The following is a 21,142-nucleotide window of genomic DNA, read 5'->3' on the forward strand; positions in this document are numbered from 1 at the left end:
AAGATTGAAGATGTTAAAGGCTATATTGCCACAGATAATACAGAAATAATTAAATTAACTAAAGTATTTTCTTTTTTTTGTATATAATTATAAATGAGAGCTTTTGAGTGTAATAAAAATGTCTGTATCAGGGATCTTTTGTTTAAAGTGACACTAAAACTATATATTACCACTGTAACCTCTACTCCAAAGTCAACAGTTGATCAATATAACAAAAATATACATATTTTAAAATAATATAATATCCTAAAATACTATCAAATATAACTTCATTACATAACTTTATTATATATAACTAAAAGAGTAGATTAAGATCCAAAGTATATAAAAATTATGGTGAATGACAAAACTTAATACAAATATTAAAAGTAAAATACAAAAAACATAAATAATAATTAAACATATATAGGTGTGCGCACTGTACCATCATAATATATAAAAAAGACCTAAAATTTACACAACAATTTGTCATAGGATCACTATCCATGTCGTTAAATTAAAATTTTGGAAACGTAAAATAAGTAGTTCAATTATAGAATGGAAAAAGGTTCGTTGTAATCACAAATTATTGGTAATTATATTGCGGCAGCTTTACACAATTCATGAAAACTTTACTTCGCCTTCCCAGTGCAGGCGACAAGCTTGTGCTTACCAACATGCCGAATCGGTGACAACACTACTTCTAAAAGTCACTTCAACAGTAAACGATTTTTTTTGGAGCAGAAAATAAGCGCCTTTCCTATTTCTCTTGAAGAATAAACGAATCTTAATGCAATTTACTATTTTTAGTTGAAATAAGCCTCAATTTTACTTTAAAATAAGTTAATTTGACGTTTTGATTTCCACTTCGGAACTTGTTCTCAAAATACAAAACATTAATAAATTAAACAAATTTTGTTTCTGTTACTTGGTAATGAAATGAATAATTATTATTAGTAATTAAATAATTACCATGACATGAACTGTATAATGTATCAACAAGATACAAATCGATTTATTTTATTTAAAAATGATTAACAAACAAAATAAAATTTATAACATACGACTAAATAATTTGTCAAGTTGACATTCTAATGATCGATGAGGTTGAATGCTCGAATAAATGAACTTTGAAAAATAACGGCAGATATCGAGCACAGTTTTATTAATTAAATCTTGCCCAAGTACTTTCGCTCACTAGAGCATCCTCAATCCGTCAGTTTCAGTCTATCCAACAATCCCAGAATGTCATAAACATAAAATTAATAATAACGTCGAACATAACACTACACTAAACAAAGATAAACAGTTTAAAATTATTTAAAATAGTCGAAGCTACATTTTTGTCGGCAACAGGAGAGAGAATCATTCTTTTTTTCTATGCTTTTCCTGAACACTTTGACGAATTGTGTTCGTTTCTGTAGAATTTTTGTAAACGGTGTATATAGGTTTTTGACTTATACCTAGTGTTTCGCAGTAAAACTGTTTGCAAACCTGTATTTTGTTAACTTAAAATAGAGAAGAATTTAAAGGTTTTTGTTTTTTTTTTGAGTTTTGGACATTTTTTCCTTTTCTCCTTCGATGTGGAATACTCATTTCAGTTGTGTTTAAAATAAACATCCTTTTTTCACTGCTACTAAGCTTGTAATAATCAGTAATTAAACTTTTTCTGTCTTCTTCGTTTATATTTTTGGCACATTTATAAATGCATTTCTCGAAGCAGTCTGTATGTGTTTTTATCTCTCTTGCTGGTCTTAACTACTTTCGTGAGTTGTTGAAATGTATTCTAGCCCCCTATCAAAATTTTGTTTTCTAATATTGCAGGCCCAACGCTCGGGATTTCTAGATATCTTTCTAGTACGTTTTTTCTCTTGTAAACTATTATTTTTCTGCAGTTGATTTTCGGAATTTTCCTCATATTGCTGTGTGCATATTTCTTTATTTTCCTTGGAAAAGTCGTCTTTTACTAGAATTGTTTGTTTTGTTCAGATATACCTAAATCGAGTAAAAAAATTGATGACAGTATGTTTAACATACGGATTGCATGCATATATTTTAGATTTACAAAGTTCTATGGGTGCCTTATGATACACAGAATCTTGTTATATTAAAATTTCTGATTTTTTAATTTTGTTACATACACCCTTGTAATACTCAGGTAGCGACTTGTTAGTCAATGTAAAAATGTTAGTAAAAAACTTACGTGTATTTTTTAAATCGTTTAACTCTACTTCTACTGATTTTCAGACAGAACAGGCTTCAGACCAGGTAAATCATGCACAGGCCAAGTGCTGAACCTAACAGAATACATAGAGGAGGGATTTGAGCAGAAAGAGATAGTGGGAGTAGCCTTGATAGACCTCACAGCGGCCTATGATATGATAAACCACAGAACCTTGCTAGCTAAGATCTATAACACTGTGCTTGACTATGACCTGGTAAATATCATTAGATCACTGTTGTGTAATAGACGTTTCTACGTTGTGCTAAATGGAAAGGAGAGCAGATGGAGAACCCCAAAAAATGGCCTACCTCAAGGAAGCGTTCTGGCGCCGTCCTTATTTAACATCTACACCAACGACCAACCAATGCACCCTCAGACTGAGAGTTTTGTCTACGCTGACGACCTTGGTATAGCCGTAAAGGGGAAAACACTCAAACAAGTAAAGTCGACAATGGAAGAGGCTTTAAATATGATGTCAACTTACTACAAACAAAACTCATTAAAGCCAAACCCTACTAAAACCCAAGTATGTGCATTCCATCTCAACAACCAACTGGCGCATGTAAAACTGAATGTTTCTTGGAAGGGACAACGCTTGAAATTTACTGATAGGCCCAAATATCTTGGAGTAATACTAGACCGGTCATTAACGTATAAATTCCACTGTCAGAGCACAAGACAAAAGGTTTCTACGAGAAACAACCTTCTCCGGAAACTTGTAAGGAGCAAGTGGGGTGCAAACCCCCAGGTCTTGAAGACAACAGCTGATGCCTTATGTTTCTCAACAGGGAAATATGCTTGTCCCGTCTGGGGTAGATCTAGACACGCCCAACAAGTCACCACGGCGTTAAATGAAACATGTAGAATAATTACCGGTTGTATGAAGCCTACCCCTCTCCCCCTACTGTACCGGGTAGCTGGATTCGCATCACCAGACGACCGTAGATGTGCCTCACAATATGTGGAAAAGTTCAGGCAAACTTTCGATGAAAGGCATCAATTATACGGGTTTGACGAACCGCCAGAAATCAGCCGACTTAAATCAAGGAAAAGGTTTATGAGAAATGTCAGCGTCGAACCACCCGAACTGTTCCCCCTACATCCAGAACGACCTAATGCAATGAACCTGGACTGGAGAACCTGGCGGACACTCAATCGCATACGCACAGGTGTTGCCCCTGTAAAACAGAACCTCATTAAATGGGGCATCAAGACAGACAGCGACGCACTTTGTGAATGTGGGGAAATACAGAACGTGGAGCACCTGAGAGTATGCAGACTTTGCCACAGTGCAACCTCGATGATTTATGGCTCGCAAATACAAAGGGTGTAGACGTAGTCCGATATTGTGCAGAAAAACTGTAGTCGGATCCAGACACGAAAAAGTAAAAGTAAGTCTACTGATGTTGACATTATGATGATCGATGAATGACAATGTGTTGGATATGTTATTGTAACTGTGTTAATCACAGGAAAATTGTGATAATTTTCTGTATAAATCTAGGAATGGGAAGAAAAAGAAACTCAACCGTTGTGTGCCGCTTGTTGCTGTTGATAGCGTTCTTGCTCACGAATTTATTTGTCTATATTGACATTTTGCTTCCTTTAATATTCCGTGCGGCCGAAGGATAATAAATATGTTACCGAGTAACAAAAACAAAATTTGTTTAATTTATAAAATCGATTACCGAAGTGGAAATCGAAACGTCAAATAAACTTAATTTTAAAGTAAAATTGTGCCTTATTCCAAATTAAAATAGTAAATTACATTAAATAAAATTACTAAGATACAGGCACTCAGGTATTAAAAAACTCCAAACCGTTGTTCCTAGAACTGCTACATCTAAAATTTTTGTAATGTTCACTAATATGTTCAACACATAATTCATATGATCTATGCACTTCTCTCTAATAATGTGGAATGCGCCTTTTTGAAAATTGATGCTAGCTTTCATGAACTTCTTGCTCTGTAGTCATATTACAAAAAGCGTAGATGAAGCCCACATATGTATCTTCTTCCATTAAAAACTCATATGGTATACTCCCCGTTCTCAATTTCTGAAGAAAGAGGAAAATGTTCAATAGTATTCTTTGCGTTGTAAAATTTTTAATTATTATTTTTTCGCTGTTTAATTTGGAACTAATCTTTTCTTCTTATAATTGAACCTCGATTCCATATATTTTAAACTTTTTTATTTATCAAAATGTAAAACATTTTTCGTTCGTCTCAAAAATTCTTGTAGAACTTGTACTATTTTTTTTAAATCTGCAGATTTGGAAAAAATAGTTTAATGCTAATGTTATATCTATATAATAAAACTTTTACTAAGTATCAAATATAAATTGAATTCGAAAAATATTATTAAATATAGGTCACATATAAATATTTCAATACATTGTATTTAACAAATTTCAAAGGCACGGTATTAACAATATAGGCATTTGTAAAGATTCAGGACATTATGTACTCAAATTATCTATCTACCTTTAAAAATAAAAAATATTTATTACAAAACAATCATTGCATATCAATCATTAGCTGCAAAAGAAATCTCGAAACGCGACAATTGGTAGCCCCTCAAATGGTAACGGACAATTCGTAACGCCGTCAATTCATATCGGCGATACTTCATAACATCGTCAATTCGTAACTATGACTATTACTAACGGTATAATTTATGTCAAAATTGAATTTTCTGTTTATTTTTGTTAACGTGAGAACCAACTTTTATTGCAGATGCAATTGAAATTAAGTTTATCAATTAAACGAACTAGCATCAGTATTAACATTTTTAACACGTTTAATATTTCGTGGAGAAATATATTTTGAAAATTGTGTCTTAAAATAAATGTAACCTACCTGAAACAGGAAATATAATTTAAGTTTGTCCCTTTTAATGTTCCTTAATTTTACGTATAGGTAAATTAAATAAATCAGCATACCTTTAAAATTGTATATTTGGTTATACTTTCTCGTTGTTAGTAACATAAATTTTATTAATATAATAAACACATTAGTATGTGGGTTTTATTTGTTGCAATATTTTTCAGACTTTTACTACTTTAAAGTGTTAATTCAATATAACAAAAATTAGTTATCATATTAACAAACATGTGTGTAAAATATATTAAAAAGATGCTTAAAAAAAGTACCACTACTTTTACAGTACTGTGCGAATTAATGGAATGATAGGCTATTTAATGAAAAAACAGTGTATTTGGAAAAAAATTATATTTTGACAAAACTATAAAGGTAAACTTACATCATTTAGTAGGACATATGTCCCCCTTTGGCGGCAATTACTGATTTTTTCCCGTTTTGGAATAGAAACTACGAGCTGCTGACAGTTCCCAGATATCCTTTCATCTCGAAACTAAACCTGAATGACCGCTTCTATCATTTTTATTTTTATAGTATAGTCGATTTTACGCAGTCTAGCTTTGCAAATTGCTCATAAATTTTCAATGAGGTTGAGGTCTGAGAATTCTCGGGCCAATCTAAAACATTAATCCTCTAATTTTTAAAAAATTTCATCATCTGCTTTGACTTGTGACAGGGAGCAGAGTCCTGTTGAATAATCACTTCTCCTTGGGGCTGGGATTTTTTTAGTTCTGTGTCTAAAATGAATGAAAAACATCCCCAAAACATTTTTTTGGCTGGATGTTTTACAGATTGATCAATATGAGATGATGTAAGGTTTTTATTGTTAGACTTCCTGACGAATTTCGAACGCTGTCCCTGAACTATAAAATGAGTTTCATCTGTAAATAGGACTTTTCTCCAATCTTCTACAGTCCAATTAGAGTATTTTTTGGCCCACAATAGCCTTTGTTTCTTCATTCGTTCAGATAGAAGCTGTTTTTCCTGTGGACGCATTGCCATTCTAGCATTCTCCAAAAGTCTTTTCCAAACAGTTGAGTCATGAATCACTACACCTGATGCTGCAAGATCTAGTTGGAGCTCTTGGTTTGTTTTTCTTGGGTCCAATTTGTTCTTTCGAAGTAGAAGTCTTTCATCTGCTGGTGCTGTCTTTGTCTTTTTTCCCCATTTTCCTAATTTTCCACATCCATTGATCACGTTTCTCGTTTAAGCTTCAAAATCTTGCTTACTACCCCCTGACTCACTCCACAAGTTTTCTCTTGCGATTTCTCTTTGTGACATAGAAGTGTGTTCACTTAACGTGATAATCTTGTCACGCTTCCTAGGCGTAATATCCATGGTGGAATTAAACGAAACAAATTCACTAATTACCGAAAATAACACAAAATGGTACAAAACAACACAAACTAGTAAAAAATGTGCTAAAACGCCCTCAAATAAAAGGCAGAAAAAAGTAAGGTTATTTTTTTAATGCTTGGTCAGTTGCAAATGTGTGGGCAGTGTTGCCAACTGTAAATATTGAAAAATGTTACAATGATTCCATTAATTCCTACAATACTGTATTATAGAGAAGTATGAAAAATACATTTTTGTTTGAATCCAGTAACGCTAAAAAACTAAATGTTGATGTTACGAATTTTATCGTTACGAATAGGTATAGTTACGAACTGCCGATGTTATGACGTGTCGCCGTTACGGATTGACGGCATTATGAATAATTGTTCGTTACCATTTGTGTGGTTACGAACTGTCGCGTTAACAGATGGCATGGAACCATTGTTACCATAATACAGAATAGGTAAAGTTGGAATACCAGACGTAAGTCGAAAATTTCGGAAATAAACTAAGAGCTATGACAATCATTGAAAGAAACAAACAATTGTTTTTTAATGAGTGTACTCTTTCACGACCACTGTTTTAAAAGTTTAATTTTGTTTCCGGAGTCACATGCAGTCTGGAATTATTTCTTCTTCATATGGAGAATAACTCCTTTGAGTCCAATAAATGTATAAACATTTAAGAAAAAATTCGAACAAGCCCGACAATTAACAATTAAAGAGCATTGTGCCGGTTCTAAAAGAAATATAACAATTAATATTATACAAAGCATCGAAACCATCTATCCTCTTAATCGAATACAGGCACAGATAAATGTAAAACACAGCCTATATTAGTACAAAGCGGAATCAGACAAGGTTCGCTAAGTCGCTGTTATTTAATATAATATTGGTAGAAATAATACAAGCACTCACTGTCAGTCGCCGAGACAGAAGATGATCTCCAAATATTAAAGCACATCTCCATACAACAAGCAAAATACAATATGAAAATCTCAGCAGAAAAAACCAAATGTATGACAACATCGACTATGATCGTAAAATCGAAATCAACGAAAAAATATTAAGGCAAGAAATGTAGTTTAAATATCTGTCAATAGTCTGGAAGAACAAGCACTTAAGACACGACACAAAAGCAAGGGTCTATAAAACAGCAATTAGACCAATAATAACATACACGGCGAAGACGAAACCCGACATATCCAAAACGAAACGACAGCTAGAAATGGAACGAACGCATTAGCAGAATGGCAGAAAATAGGTTAGGAATATAGCATGAGACAAATTATCAAATGGTCGAAGAAGTACTGCAAGACCAAGGAAGAGATGGTGTGAGAATTTAAACAATGCAGGAGGCTAATATCGAAGAAAATACAGGTTTAAAGAATCTATATATAAAAAGAAAGTAGAAGAAGATAACTTCTGTTACGAAAATAATTCTTAAATTGTTGAATTTACAGAAATTATTATTACGAGAAGATTATGGGATTTATAATAGTTGAGTATCAGACAACGAGGTATATCCGAGTAGCCTAGCAAAGTACGATACGATTTTATATAACATAGTCATCGAGTGATATTGAAAGTTTTGCGGCATTGACTTCTGCAATAAAAACTTGAAAGAATAAGTCTAATCTAATATTATATGAGATAGCTGGTTTTGTTTGGAAGCTAGATAAATACTTTTTTTTGTTTAGATTATGAACTAAAAAGCTTTGTCTGTTCTTTAATACATTTTATTTCTTGTGGTAGCTTATGATCTTTAAATATGTAATAATATTCAGTGAACACCAATATTCCTATGAATTCATAATGCCCAAATATCTTTTATTAACAAGTCAAAAATAACACCTGTTTTTTAACAAACATCTTTGTATCTTTATGTATAGAAGTAAATGTATATAATACATCTTTTAAACAAATAGTTATTAGAATATTTATTCAAAAAAGGTATAGGATATAAAAATAGCTCCTAAATTGTAGTAAAGAAATTAATCAAAATATATTTTCCTTATATGGAAAACATTCGCATGCTTCTTGGAGTTCAAATGGAACCTCAGATAATCAGCTCTCTTACACTTGAAACTGCACAGGTGACAAGAGAAAGTGGCTTCTTTTCCACACTCGTATTTTAAATGTCTTCGTATGTTACCCTTAAATTTGTAGCTTTTATAGCACTTCACGCAGGAAAACATTCCATTATGCTCCACAAAGTCCACATCTGGAATTTTAGTTACACATATTACTCAAGAACGTAAAGAAAAAATTGTGTCCGGAAAGTTTTTATATTAAGTAAAATTGTAGTCATGTGTAAAGTTTAATACATGATGTATATTTTGCAAATACAAAAACTTTCGACGTGAAATCTCAAATTATGCCATCACCTGTGTTAATCTATGTCTCTACTGAGGTGGATATTTAAAAAGAATTTTGCAGTATCATCTAACCACTATCTAAAATCAAATGAGCGTTTATAAAATAGTGTATTTAAACGGTTAAATAGAAAAACAATTATCCTTTTAATTTAACTAATACAATTATCAAAATTTCAAGTAAAAATAAATAACTACACTATAAAACTGCATTATTAATTATTTAAGGAAAGCTTATGATTATATCGATCAAATAAACCTGCAAATATTTAATCAAGGAATAATATTGACTGTAAGTGGAAGACAAATGAACAAGATTTACTCTACATTACCAGTTTGGTCGATAGCAGTAGAGGTTTAGTAAAACGAAAGCCTTGCCTCGAGAAGTCTCTTTTCGTTGTAGGTTTTTGGTAGGTCAACAACCTTATTATGTCGTGAGAGAATTAGGATCTTGTGCATTAGTAGAATACTCGTATATATTGAAACTGAACTGTGGATAGGTGGATACAGTTTTATCTAGATGACATGTATGTCATCTCGATAAAACTTACCGTAGTCCACTGACGGTAAAAATATGGTATAACCTTTGAGTTCCATCAACACACATCGAATTTGAGGAAATTTTGAAATTAACCTCTATTTACACTTAACTTCAAACTCGACCCGATGCCGATATCTGAATATTATTTTGAAGGGTGAAAACCACCCCTTATTGCAAAACCTCAACATAATTGAAACTTAAAGAATTTAATAAGTTAAAATATAATAATAAGGTTTAAATTCTTCAGGTTGTTTTAACCCCTATAAAACTTTTCCTGTTAATTCAAAGCTTGAAAAAAACAATTTAGTGAATTTATCATATTTTATTTATTTAAATTTGCAATTGTTTATTGTGCCTATAGTATTTCGACGCTACATACCTAACCTCCTTTGGCATGACGCTTTGTATATTTTTTAATACCGTTATATTATGTTCCTTAATTCGTACCATATGACATCTCGCACGTCTCCATCCTATTAAGATCAAAGATACGTCTATGTGCCCTTTGTGCATGTTACAATACTTGATTTTTCTATATCGTTTTATTCTATTAATCAAAATTATCATGTCTCTGTAGATCGTTATGTTTAATTTTTTTGTCATTGTATGTCACAATTCCTGCCGTTTTCAACAAGCTGTCGCACAATCATATAGCTTAATCCGTTTGGACGCTACATGCCTAAGGCTCCTTTGATTATCCTTTAGCTCCCGACCCTGGATTCCTCTCATTCTCTTCCTCATCCTCTTTCCAACGACCCCTCATGCATTGCCATCTGACATGAGCTTTCTCAAAAAAAGCGTCAAAAATTACCAGAGTGAACGTTGGGTTTTCTTATGGAGATTTACATTGGAAAAGAGCCAATTTTATGCTAGAACTGTTGCTGTATAACCCACCATTGAAGTTCGGTCTTCTGAAACTCCAAAAGTATATTGTATTGTGTATCAAGCAGAAAGTTGTAATAATACTTGCCTTTAACCTGAAATATTTTCCCAGTAGACTAAACTTTTTTTCTTGGAAACCATCTGTTATAAACCGGTCGTAATACAGCCGGAAATGCTGGAACTTATACAGGTGTAAGGGATGGGTACCATATATGTTTGGAGTCACTTCGTTGTCTCTAAAAAGTTTTGCCGCCTGCGATCCAATGCCTCGTACTCTTGCATGACATGGTTGACTGTTATAGATTATCTGCTACAGAGTCTGCAGGTCAAGTCTCCATGAAACAGTCCCATTATATGAAGGTGTTCCCTAACTGTCGCATGTTTAGTGAGGAGGACTCTTATGACTCGCATACTTATTCCCGCAGTACTTCGGCCCTCTTAGTACATGTACGTCCAATATACATTTTACCATATATTTATATTACAGTTGGTTCGATAAATGGAGATTTTTTGGTATTTGCTCCTTTTTTAGCAAGACCATTAGCAATGTTATCAACAATAATTCTTTATACCCTGGCATCCACATTAAAGTTACTGTATTGCTCCCTGTCAGTTGCTTAATGGACTGTTGGCAGTTTTAATCGATTCAGTTCTGCTTAAAATATTCCAGGAACCGAGGGTTCCTAGTGTGTCTAATTCTTAGTTTGTGTAATTGACAGTTTGGTATTCTGACTAGTAACCGCTACGCCTACTTCCTCTTGAAGCTCCCATTATACAACACATGAGGCACCTCTTGTGGTTTGTGAAGTTCGTTTGTATTAACTGTATGATAATATTTTGTTGAAATCTTGTCTTGAAGACCTAATATCTGTGGAGACCTTGACTGGTGTGGAGCCATATACTATTTTTAATTATGACGAAACTAATAGATGATCCCGGAAAAAGAAGGTATTAACTAAACGTGGGGTTAAATATCCTGAACGAATTTGTAACTCTTTAAAGAGTAGCATTTCTCTTCTGATGTGTGGAAATGCAGCTGGTGAGATACTACCTCCTTATGTGGTGTACAAATCAAAGCATTTGTGAGACACCTGGTACGCGTTATGCAAATACTGCATCTGGTTGGTTCGAATTACAGATATTTTGAAATTGGTTTAACTTTTTATTGCCCAGGATTAAAAAAATTCAGGGAAACAAGGTCGTTTTAAGAGACAATTATTTGTATTCTCATATTAGTGAGACATTAGTGAGTATGACACAACCGTTATATGTTGCATTATTTGCCCCAATGAAAAAGGCCTGGAGAGATAATTTATCTGGAGATAAAGAAACTTATGTAGGGAGTAGATCAAATGTACTTGAGAAACAGCATTTTCCAAAGCTTTTACGGTCATTAATCGAAAGATACAAAAGAATAGCGATGAGATATTAAAGCCGGTATTTAGGAAATGTGTGTCGTTCCTTGCGATGTAACACCGCTCTTGGAGCAGTTAAAACATCTAAGCCGTCTAATGTGATAACTGCTAGTGATACAACAAATAATAATAAATCAAGTTCGTAGGATATCGAAAATACTTTCATTCGGCATTTAGAAGATAAAAGACAGGAAGCCATACAGTTTAAAACACGTGAAAAGAAAAATTAAATAACTGTTCCAGCAGGGGAAAGCATTGCTCATTCTGAATTTAGTTTAAAACATCTAACTGAAGCATCTACTTCCACACCTCATCAAGCTGTTAAGCCAAAAATCGTTGATGACTCAGAAAAGGACATTATTTTGGACAACCACTTTCCACTAGACAGGAATTTATCAGATGATGAAATAAATGCAAGAGATGGAACAAGAAAGCTAATGTAATGAAAAACTCGCCTCAGGTTCTCTTGGATCAAATATTGTTGAAAAAGTTAACAACTCTGAATTAGATGATGTTAAAAAATATATTGGTGAGTACGTTTTATTTAAGTTTTGGAAATGACCAGAAAGACGCGACGAAATATGGTAATCGTGGGACAATGTAATTGGCGCCATAAACCCTCCTAAGAAAATTTCCAGACGAGGATTGTACATTGTTCTAGAATACGATAAATTGTGATGAGATTAATTTCAAACTTTGTATCTTTACTAATTTCGTTATAATAAAGTTTGTTCATATAAAATGTAGAAATGTTCTTTACTTTTATGCTTTTTTTATAAATGTAGGTAGGTTTAAATTCAAAAAACTGGGCCGACGACCATTTTTTTGTGTTTAATTAGTGCAAAGTTTAAAATCCTATTGGATTACTATGCATTAGCAAGCATTTCATAGTCAAATATCAAAATATCGAGTGGTGCAAAGTATCACTTTTCTAGGGTATACTTTGCACCACTAATAAAACTAGATGGTTCTCTTAATTATGGAATATGTCTAAAAAATAGCTATAATAAGAGCTATATTACAAACTGTTCAATAGATATCTATAATAAAAAGTTCAGATCTCCTTTCGGGTGACGTTATATCCACTCTAAGAAAATAAAACTAAAGAAAAATGGTGCAAACTAACCCCATTTTACGGTATAATAGTCTAGGAAAAAAACCGTATATAAGACTATTAATGATTACATATATCTTATATATTAATATATTTAGATTTTTAGTAGGAATTGGTTTTAAAAGCAACACAAGCAAAACCAAAAACTTCCTATAATTAAAAAGATTTTAGCAAAAAAACTGATTTCTTTAATCGTAAATATTTTTCACGTGGTGGGTACAGTTACGTGTGACGCTAATCACAAAAATAAAATATATAAATAAAATACTATGAGGATAATAGTTTAAATCAAATATATTTGTCCATACAAACTTTAATAGCTAAACATTATAATAAAATATATATTACCAACAATAACATCTTATAAACTATAAATCTTTAATATTGATAAATAAATGATAATTCGATTATTTTGGCATATAACTATACTATAGACAAAATGTCAGCACCACTTTGCAACTGGTCATAGCAAATTTGAGTAAAATAGAAATTAAAATAAACCTTAAAATTTCACTCATTTCTTCATTAGGATTTGCCAAAAAATAAACGTTATGGCTGCCAAGTAATTTTCTTTGGGATGAATTAAATAAGAGCGTAATTAAACGGGAGGGTTATGAATAAACATTAACAAAAGTTTTACTTGTCCCACGATATTCCGCTCCATTTCTTATACGGTAGACTACAAAAAATTGTTTCTATGTTTGCAAGCACATGTTACAAAAACTAATTCGGCAATATCCCAAAATAGTCTAGGTGGGATCTGTTTTGGATTAATAATATTGGATAAATAAAAAATTTAGCACAGGGTTTGCGACTGGCGCATATCGTGATTATCGATATTGGGCACATCCTGAAGGGATTCCAGCAAAAAAATAGCTTCCTATGGAAAATGTCCATTATGGTCTGAATTTCTACAGATCCCGCCTAGTCTAAACGACTTTTATATTAGAGGATTTTAACGCTGTAAAAAGAGCATCGGACATATCTCTTTTATCCAGTTTAATTCTTAAATGACCTAGTGGTTTTAGCTATTTGTGTCTTTGTATATTAATCTGACTCTAAATTTACAAAAATATATATTATTGTAATACTACATACTAATTCAACTATCCAAAACAATAACTCCCCGCAAAAAAATAAACTATAAAGGATACAATTGGTCAATTTAAATTAATGGTGCTTAAATTTGTCCTAAGCATTTCGTGAGTACTCTCAAGCATATTGAAGCAACTCAAATTCTCTTTGATGGATTAACATATGCCTCTTCATATTATGCATCTTTTTGAACTTCTTACTGCAAACTTGACATTCAAATTTGGCTTCTTTTCCGCATTGTTGTCGTAGATGAGACTGTAAAGACAATGAATTTTTGTAGTATCTTCCACATCCTGGACACTGTACGGTTATGTGCACTAAAAACGCATGGTAATTAAAAATAGGTAGTTTATTACAAGCAAAATTAAAAAACAGAACTGTTTCCTTGTAGCACGTTTAACTTATTATTACATATTGAAGAGAAGCTTCTATGCTGGCGTTGTATTACTTTTTTTCTATAGTAAAATGCTGAGGCGAGCGTCACGGAATTGTTTTAATTTTGCTTAATTTCTTGTGGTGTATAATGTCAATAGTTGGGAGTTAATTATCTGTAAAAAAACCTCAAAAAAATGATATAAAATATAAAACTTCTGCAGTAATAAATAAAATTATTATCGTAATCCTTGTGTTACTGAAAGTGTGTGAAGATAAATTCCTTCTCCAACAATATCTCGCCATCATTTATATATAATTAATATTGTAATTAATAATCCAATTAATAGTCTAATTACCAAATAATCAAAGTTATGCCATTACAAGAACATATTATTATCAGAAAAATAAGGTTCCGTCCACATATATCATTTAAAAATGATTTATGTTATCTAAAAACTGTTATCGACAAAAAAATATGTGCTGCGGTGGCGATATCTGTGAAGACCGTATTACCACCAAATTCATACTTTGTCATCATAATATGATATTTGTGTTGATGGTTAAAAATTATATAATCTGGTATTATTTAATCTCTTAGTGGGAATTACATACTAGGTAAATGGTCAATCAGCATGTTATGTAAAATGTTATTTAAAACTATTATTATTATGTTAAAATTATTATATACTTTACACCGATATGCAAACGCAAACATCACCTAAAATATTAATAAATAAAACAGATTAAATTATATTTAAGTTTATTTAGTATTAATTTCTTTAGTTTTTAGTTTATTTATTAATCTTAATTAGTAATTAGTATTTAGCATAGTATAGCACAGTAAACCAAATGATTACTATATTTAAAGAGTCAATTATTAAAATACATTTGATTGTATGTAATAAATTATATAGGGTGTGTAAAAAGAAGCAGGACAGTCGAATATCTTGCGAAATGAACATCGAATCAAAAAACTGAAAAATTAGTTTTCAATAGTTTTCAAAAATCTACCGAATGACACCAAATACGACCCCGCAGCCATTCCCCCAGAGCGACGAGGGGGCAACTTTAAAATATATTATATACAGATTTGGATTCCTTATGCAAAATCAAGTAACTTTTATTTGATACATTTTTTCTAATTGCTGATAGATGGTGCTATAATCGAAAAAAAAAAACGATTTATCCTTATACCCTAGGAAAATTATGGAAACGGTTTAATATCTCAAAAAAATACGCTTACAAATAAAAAACTGAAAAGTAAGTGTTCAATATTTTTCAAAAATCTATCGAATGACAACACACATGACTCCTACCCTACATCCTGAGATTGGGGAAGGGGGCGATTTTGAAATCTTTACCAAATTTTACCAAATATTCCTAAAAAACTGCATAAAAATTAGTTTGCAGACTTCTCATCTGTATATGTTCTGATAAAAATTATTTATTTTTTCACTTAGAATCCTAATAAAAAATTTAGTTTTCCATTCCAGACTAAAACTTGCCCCCCACCCGCTCTGGGGCGTGTAGTTGAGAGGTCATTTTTAGTGTCATAAGATAGATTTTTGGAAAATATTAAACACCTGTTTTTCAGTTTTCCGATCCGATGTTCGCGTCGCGAAACATTCGACTGTCCCGCTTCTTTTCACACACCCTGTATATAAAAATTATATTCATTTCATTTGCCTTTAATAGAACAAAATTCAACATTCTTACTCAACATAACATTGAAGAAATTAAATCATTTACTTTTCAAGTGATTGGAATTAAATTTTAAAGCCACTGTTTGAGGCCTACTGATCATCGTTTAATTACTTCATCAATCTTCACATACGATTTTACTTTTAGTATATTGTTATTGATCACAACGCCCTAATTGCGGCCCTGGCGAAAAAGTTATTCGAGAAGCTGAATTAAACTATTTATCAGCAACGTTCGAGAACCTCTTTGTCGGTATCTTTACTATCTTTAGTCTTAGCGAAGCCTTTTTGTCAAACTATACCTATGTGGTTGTAGACAATAAATTATTAACGTACTTTTATGATATTGGCAATTTAGTTTGAGTTTTTGTAGTTTAGTGAGTTAAAATGAAGTTATTTAAACTACATTTGCTTCACTTAATCTCTGAACCCCCAGAATAACGTTACAATATTTATTTAACAAATACTTATGGTAGAAGGCTGACGAAAAAGTAGAAAAGCAAAAGAAAAGAAAAAAATAGATTTTAATAACAAATCTTGATTCGTTCCTAAGTCAATATGAAGCTCAGAAGGTTTCACTTTGCAAAACAAGATGCCACAAAGGTAAATTTTAAAACCACCAATGTACTCCCTCACTTTACATACCATTGGTTATATGGATGAAAAATGGAAAATTGGGAACATGGTGGAAGGGGAAGTCTATGTACCAATTTACGCTAAAATAAGAGAACGCCTGTTTATTATGGTAAGAGCACGTTTAAAGCTGAAGAATGTTTGAACAACTTCCTGTTGGGAGACGATTAGACAAGACACTATTAAGTTGTTAATAACGTACGTTTCCACACAATGTATTTTATTGAAATACAACACAATTACCAGGATTAAAAACAGTATAAAAATTTGTGTATACCAGTAAAAGGTAAGATATATTCGGGTGTACACAAATGTTAAATACAATATAATCTACCATTATTTTGGAATATCTCACAATAATTGTGTCCCGTTATTAATTTATGGAATATTATATTATGAATTTTCCTTTATGGTTGCAGAATTATTGTACACAAGTATTGAAATCAGCATAACATCTAGTTTTATTTTTTTATATATGCCTCACATCTTCGTATCTCTTAAGGTATCACTCATCCATCGGCCGACCTGTCCACTCGCTTATTCTAATTTATGTAGCAGATGCATTTTGTATTTTAAACTATTGCTTTAAATTTTTTTTCAGGTACGCATCTAGATTTGAACCATGAAACGCAGACGTCGGGTCGACCATCTACGTAGATTTTATTGGTTTTATATTATGGTTTTTATAACTGATTTTATCTAGCAATTAGTACTATGATAAATAGCACATTATTTATGTATCTGCAAGGTATATTTTTACTACAGGACATGTTGACATTAAAGACATCACGTAGAAAGGTATTTATAAAGAATAAGTTAAAAATTTATTAAATCAAACTCAATTAAATAATATACATAAAAATTATAAATAAAGATGATCGATCGATGAGTATCTATTCGAGGCTTCCCACAATTTTGTGAATACGATGCATGTGGCTTGTTAAATGATGTTTTCTTTTAAATGTAGCACTGCATAATGTACAATACAATGATTTTACTTTTCCGCAGTCGTAATATATGTGAACTCGATAACTGTTTTGATTTTTGTATATTTTAAAGCACTTTGGACATATAATACCTACAAAGTAAAATGCATTCATCTATACAAGAATAAAAAAATTATCTTTGTGAAATATATGATAACGGTGAGGTGAACTCTTAACGGACTGTATATAAAACATTGCAAGTTGTTACAAATCTAATAATACTTTCTGTACCTAGATACCAAAACCTAACAGGCCATATTTTACCTTTTAATAAATCGTGCCAGTCGAAGACCATCTTCCAGGTAACTTTTTTGTAAGTATAATAATCACAATTTACTCATACTTTTGAGAGGGAAAAAATATACTTAGTTAAAAAAATTTTACCGTTACGTTTAAAAAAAATCTTCTACATTGTTCTCAGGATGGAGAATCATGATATAATCACATAGCATTGGTTTGGTTAAATTCATAAAAAATTAGCATAAATGCACACGTAGATAGTACAACTAATCACCGCAATAAAACCAGGGCTTTTAAAATAGACTCGGAGAGATTTGCACACTGATCACTGGCCTACCTGCACCCGGTGGCAGGAAAAGACCATAAAATGTTTGCCAACTACTAAGGATTGATTTAAAGGAATAATCCCAGTCCGGATGTATTAAATGTAAATGCAATGCATTGGAAGGTATTTGGAAATTCCACTAAATTTTATTGATAGCTACCTAAAACTTTGCCAACAAAAAAAGTTCTCTTCATTTGCCCTTGTTCCTTTAACATGGATAGTGAATTGCTTATTAATTATCTCTAATACGTCTTATAGGCCACTTACCGTAAGACAATCGACATAAATAAATATATTAAAATTACATATTATTTATTATTATAAATTAAATTTTAAAGCAATTTGCATAAAATAATTTCTGAATTTAATAGATGACTACGTAAACAAGAAGTGTAACAGGCAATCTTCGACATTAGAAACCAGCGCCTTACGGTAAAAATGCTGGTGATAAGCTTACCTATCGGCGGTGATGATATTACCTATTTGTGGTGATGATTTTACGGGTCTCCAAAGGATGCCGGTCATCAGTTTGCTATATTTCGGAGGTCGAATAATTTTACGGGGGCCATAAAGTAATCAGTTCGTACACGTCCCATTGCTCTTGCCACTTTTACGCTGAAAGTAAATATTTGATGTATTGTTGAATATCTGCCCCCATATCTTTTACCTATTCTTGCCCACCTATAGTGAAAACTCCTTCTTGAACTCTTTGATTTTCAAATATTGACGTTTATGTGTTTAATATTTTTAACTGCTAGTATATCAAATCCGAATATTTCAATATACGGTTTTTCTTATTATTATGTTATTAAATTTATAGCATTATCTAGCCTATGGATAATATCATTCAGACTTCTCCAATCTTCAAGAAGTCGAAACCGATTTACTCGTTGTGTTCCTGTTTTTAAACTAAACGTTGTCTAACTATCTCATCTAATGCATAGATTTACTTCTTGGTTTTACTTTTTTTCCCCATTTTTAATATGCAAAGCGCGTCGAACATTTTTCGCGCCCACCAACTATTTTCTGAACATTATTTTTGGTATGTTCCGTCTTCTTCTGAACGTTGGAAACCTATATGGCTATCTGAAGCAACAAGATGACAGACCTGACTTCTGACCCTGCAGACGTGTTATATTACTATAATGGCCATTTCATTTAAGTTTAAACAGCCACACAAGTGTTGTGTACAACAATCGTTAAAAAAATCACTTGAAATATTCAAAATGCTTGCCGTTCATCTCCTCACAATGTGCAAGCCTGTTATTAAATTCATGAGTCACTTTTTCCAAGACTTCTCCACATATTATTTCGCCAATAATTCTTGGTTTCAATTTCTGTTGATGAATGATGTTGATCGCCTAATGAAAACACGTGATTTTAGATAACCACAAAAAAATCGGATTAAGGTCCGGAGAACGAGTAGGCCACTCTATGAATCCTCTATATCCAATCCATTGATTGGAAGATTTGTATTCAAAAAATTTCTGACCTGTCCATAATAGTGGAGAGGAAGAGCTCCATCTTGTTAAAACCAAAAATTTTGTGGTAACTGGCCATTCTGTTGAAGTGCAGGAATAATTTGGTTATTTAGTAAATCCTAATATTTGTTACTAACATTATACAATGACAAAAAACTACATTATACAATGAAGTTATTGTATCTTTAACAGGCTTACCCTTGTGAGCATGCTACTATTAAATTAACAGAATTATTTAACTGTTGACGACATTTTATTAATTTGCTTTTCTTTTTTCTTTCATTATAAACTTATAACTAGGGCTTCCATGCCTCTTCAATTTTTATATATATTTTAGGTTAGTTTGACAGAGGAAGTGCCTATGCTTATGCAAAACCTTTACCTACATTTTGGCATAATGTTTCCGTTGCACTTATTATATATATATATATATATATATATATATATATATATATATATATATATATATATATATACATATATAAATTATACTTACTTTTTATTTTCTCGCTCATGTTATGTATTTAATATACATTTAGACATTGTTAGTATTATCTTTACTCTCGAAAAGAGTAAAATATTCCGAAAACCTTTTGATTAAAAAATTTGCAAAACCAACTATGATTTTTTCTTCTAACAATATCACTAGTTCAATTGCATACTCAGTACTACATACATATTTTGTAACTACATCTTCTTTTCTATTGATTGATTGTTATTTTTTTTTCAATTTTTGGTCTTGGTTTATTTTTATATTTAACGCTTATACTCATTCAAGCCTAATTTAAATCCATAGAAAAAAGATTTTTATTTGCTTAATATCATTTCTGCTAAATCATTATCGTTCAGCAGTTGCCTTAAAACGATCATTGGGTATCAAATATACGCCAAATATAAAAAAGTAAGTGCAGTAGTATTTATTTTTTTATTTTTAAATATGTCTGTATCACAACCGGATCTTCGATTTTTTTAAAACATCGTTCAATGTTACCCCTATTACAAGCTTGTTTCATAAGAATATGATGAGTTACATAATCCTTTCGCCTAAAAGGTTTGTTGCAGGTAATGCAGACAAAAATTGGTTTTTCGCCGCAGTCCCTCGAGAGATGAACATTTAGAGAATTTTTGGTTTTATACTTTTTAAAACATTGATGACAAGTCAGATTAGAATCTGGAAAATAAAAAATGTGTAAATAAGAGTTTAAAAAATGTTTCTTAACATAATTAATATTTAAAATGTAATATGTAAATTTATTGTATACAAAAAAATATAAAATAACTTACCACAAAAATAGTTTGGCTAATTGGCTAAGCCAAAACTATTATATAATAAAAAAAAATCGGGTATATTATGAGGGACGTCACAGTTTCTAGCCAAGTCATTTTGGTAGTAATCAATTATTGATTATGCTTGCCCGGCATAGTCAGAAGAAATCATAAAATAGTTATACAAACGAAGACTATTTTGTAACTTGGTACATTAAAACCAACAATTTTATTTAGACAAAATCATTTACAATATATGCATGTAGTGTCTACGAGTTTAGTCAAGAATAATTAAA

At 31.7% G+C, this 21,142-nt stretch overlaps 1 protein-coding gene across 32 annotated transcripts in view; it reads right to left on the minus strand.

Annotated features, from left to right (window-relative positions):
• lola (longitudinals lacking) overlaps positions 1-21,142 on the minus strand; it is a 604,955-nt gene that overhangs the window by 335,592 nt on the left and 248,221 nt on the right. The window contains exon 5 of one of the 32 annotated variants that reach the window (XM_072526359.1): positions 225-8,642. The exons of 28 other annotated variants lie outside the window; for them this stretch is intronic. In XM_072526359.1, the coding sequence (XP_072382460.1) occupies positions 8,413-8,642 (230 nt within the window). In that variant the 3' untranslated portion in view covers positions 225-8,412. Of the gene's footprint in view, positions 1-224; positions 8,643-13,942; positions 14,158-17,349; positions 17,627-20,482; positions 20,752-21,142 lie in introns of those variants that run through there. 3 more of the 32 variants (XM_072526371.1, XM_072526378.1, XM_072526346.1) reach the window with 3 other exon arrangements.

Source organism: Diabrotica undecimpunctata, chromosome 3 (assembly GCF_040954645.1).
Source record: "Diabrotica undecimpunctata isolate CICGRU chromosome 3, icDiaUnde3, whole genome shotgun sequence".
Lineage (NCBI taxonomy): Eukaryota > Metazoa > Arthropoda > Insecta > Coleoptera > Chrysomelidae > Diabrotica > Diabrotica undecimpunctata.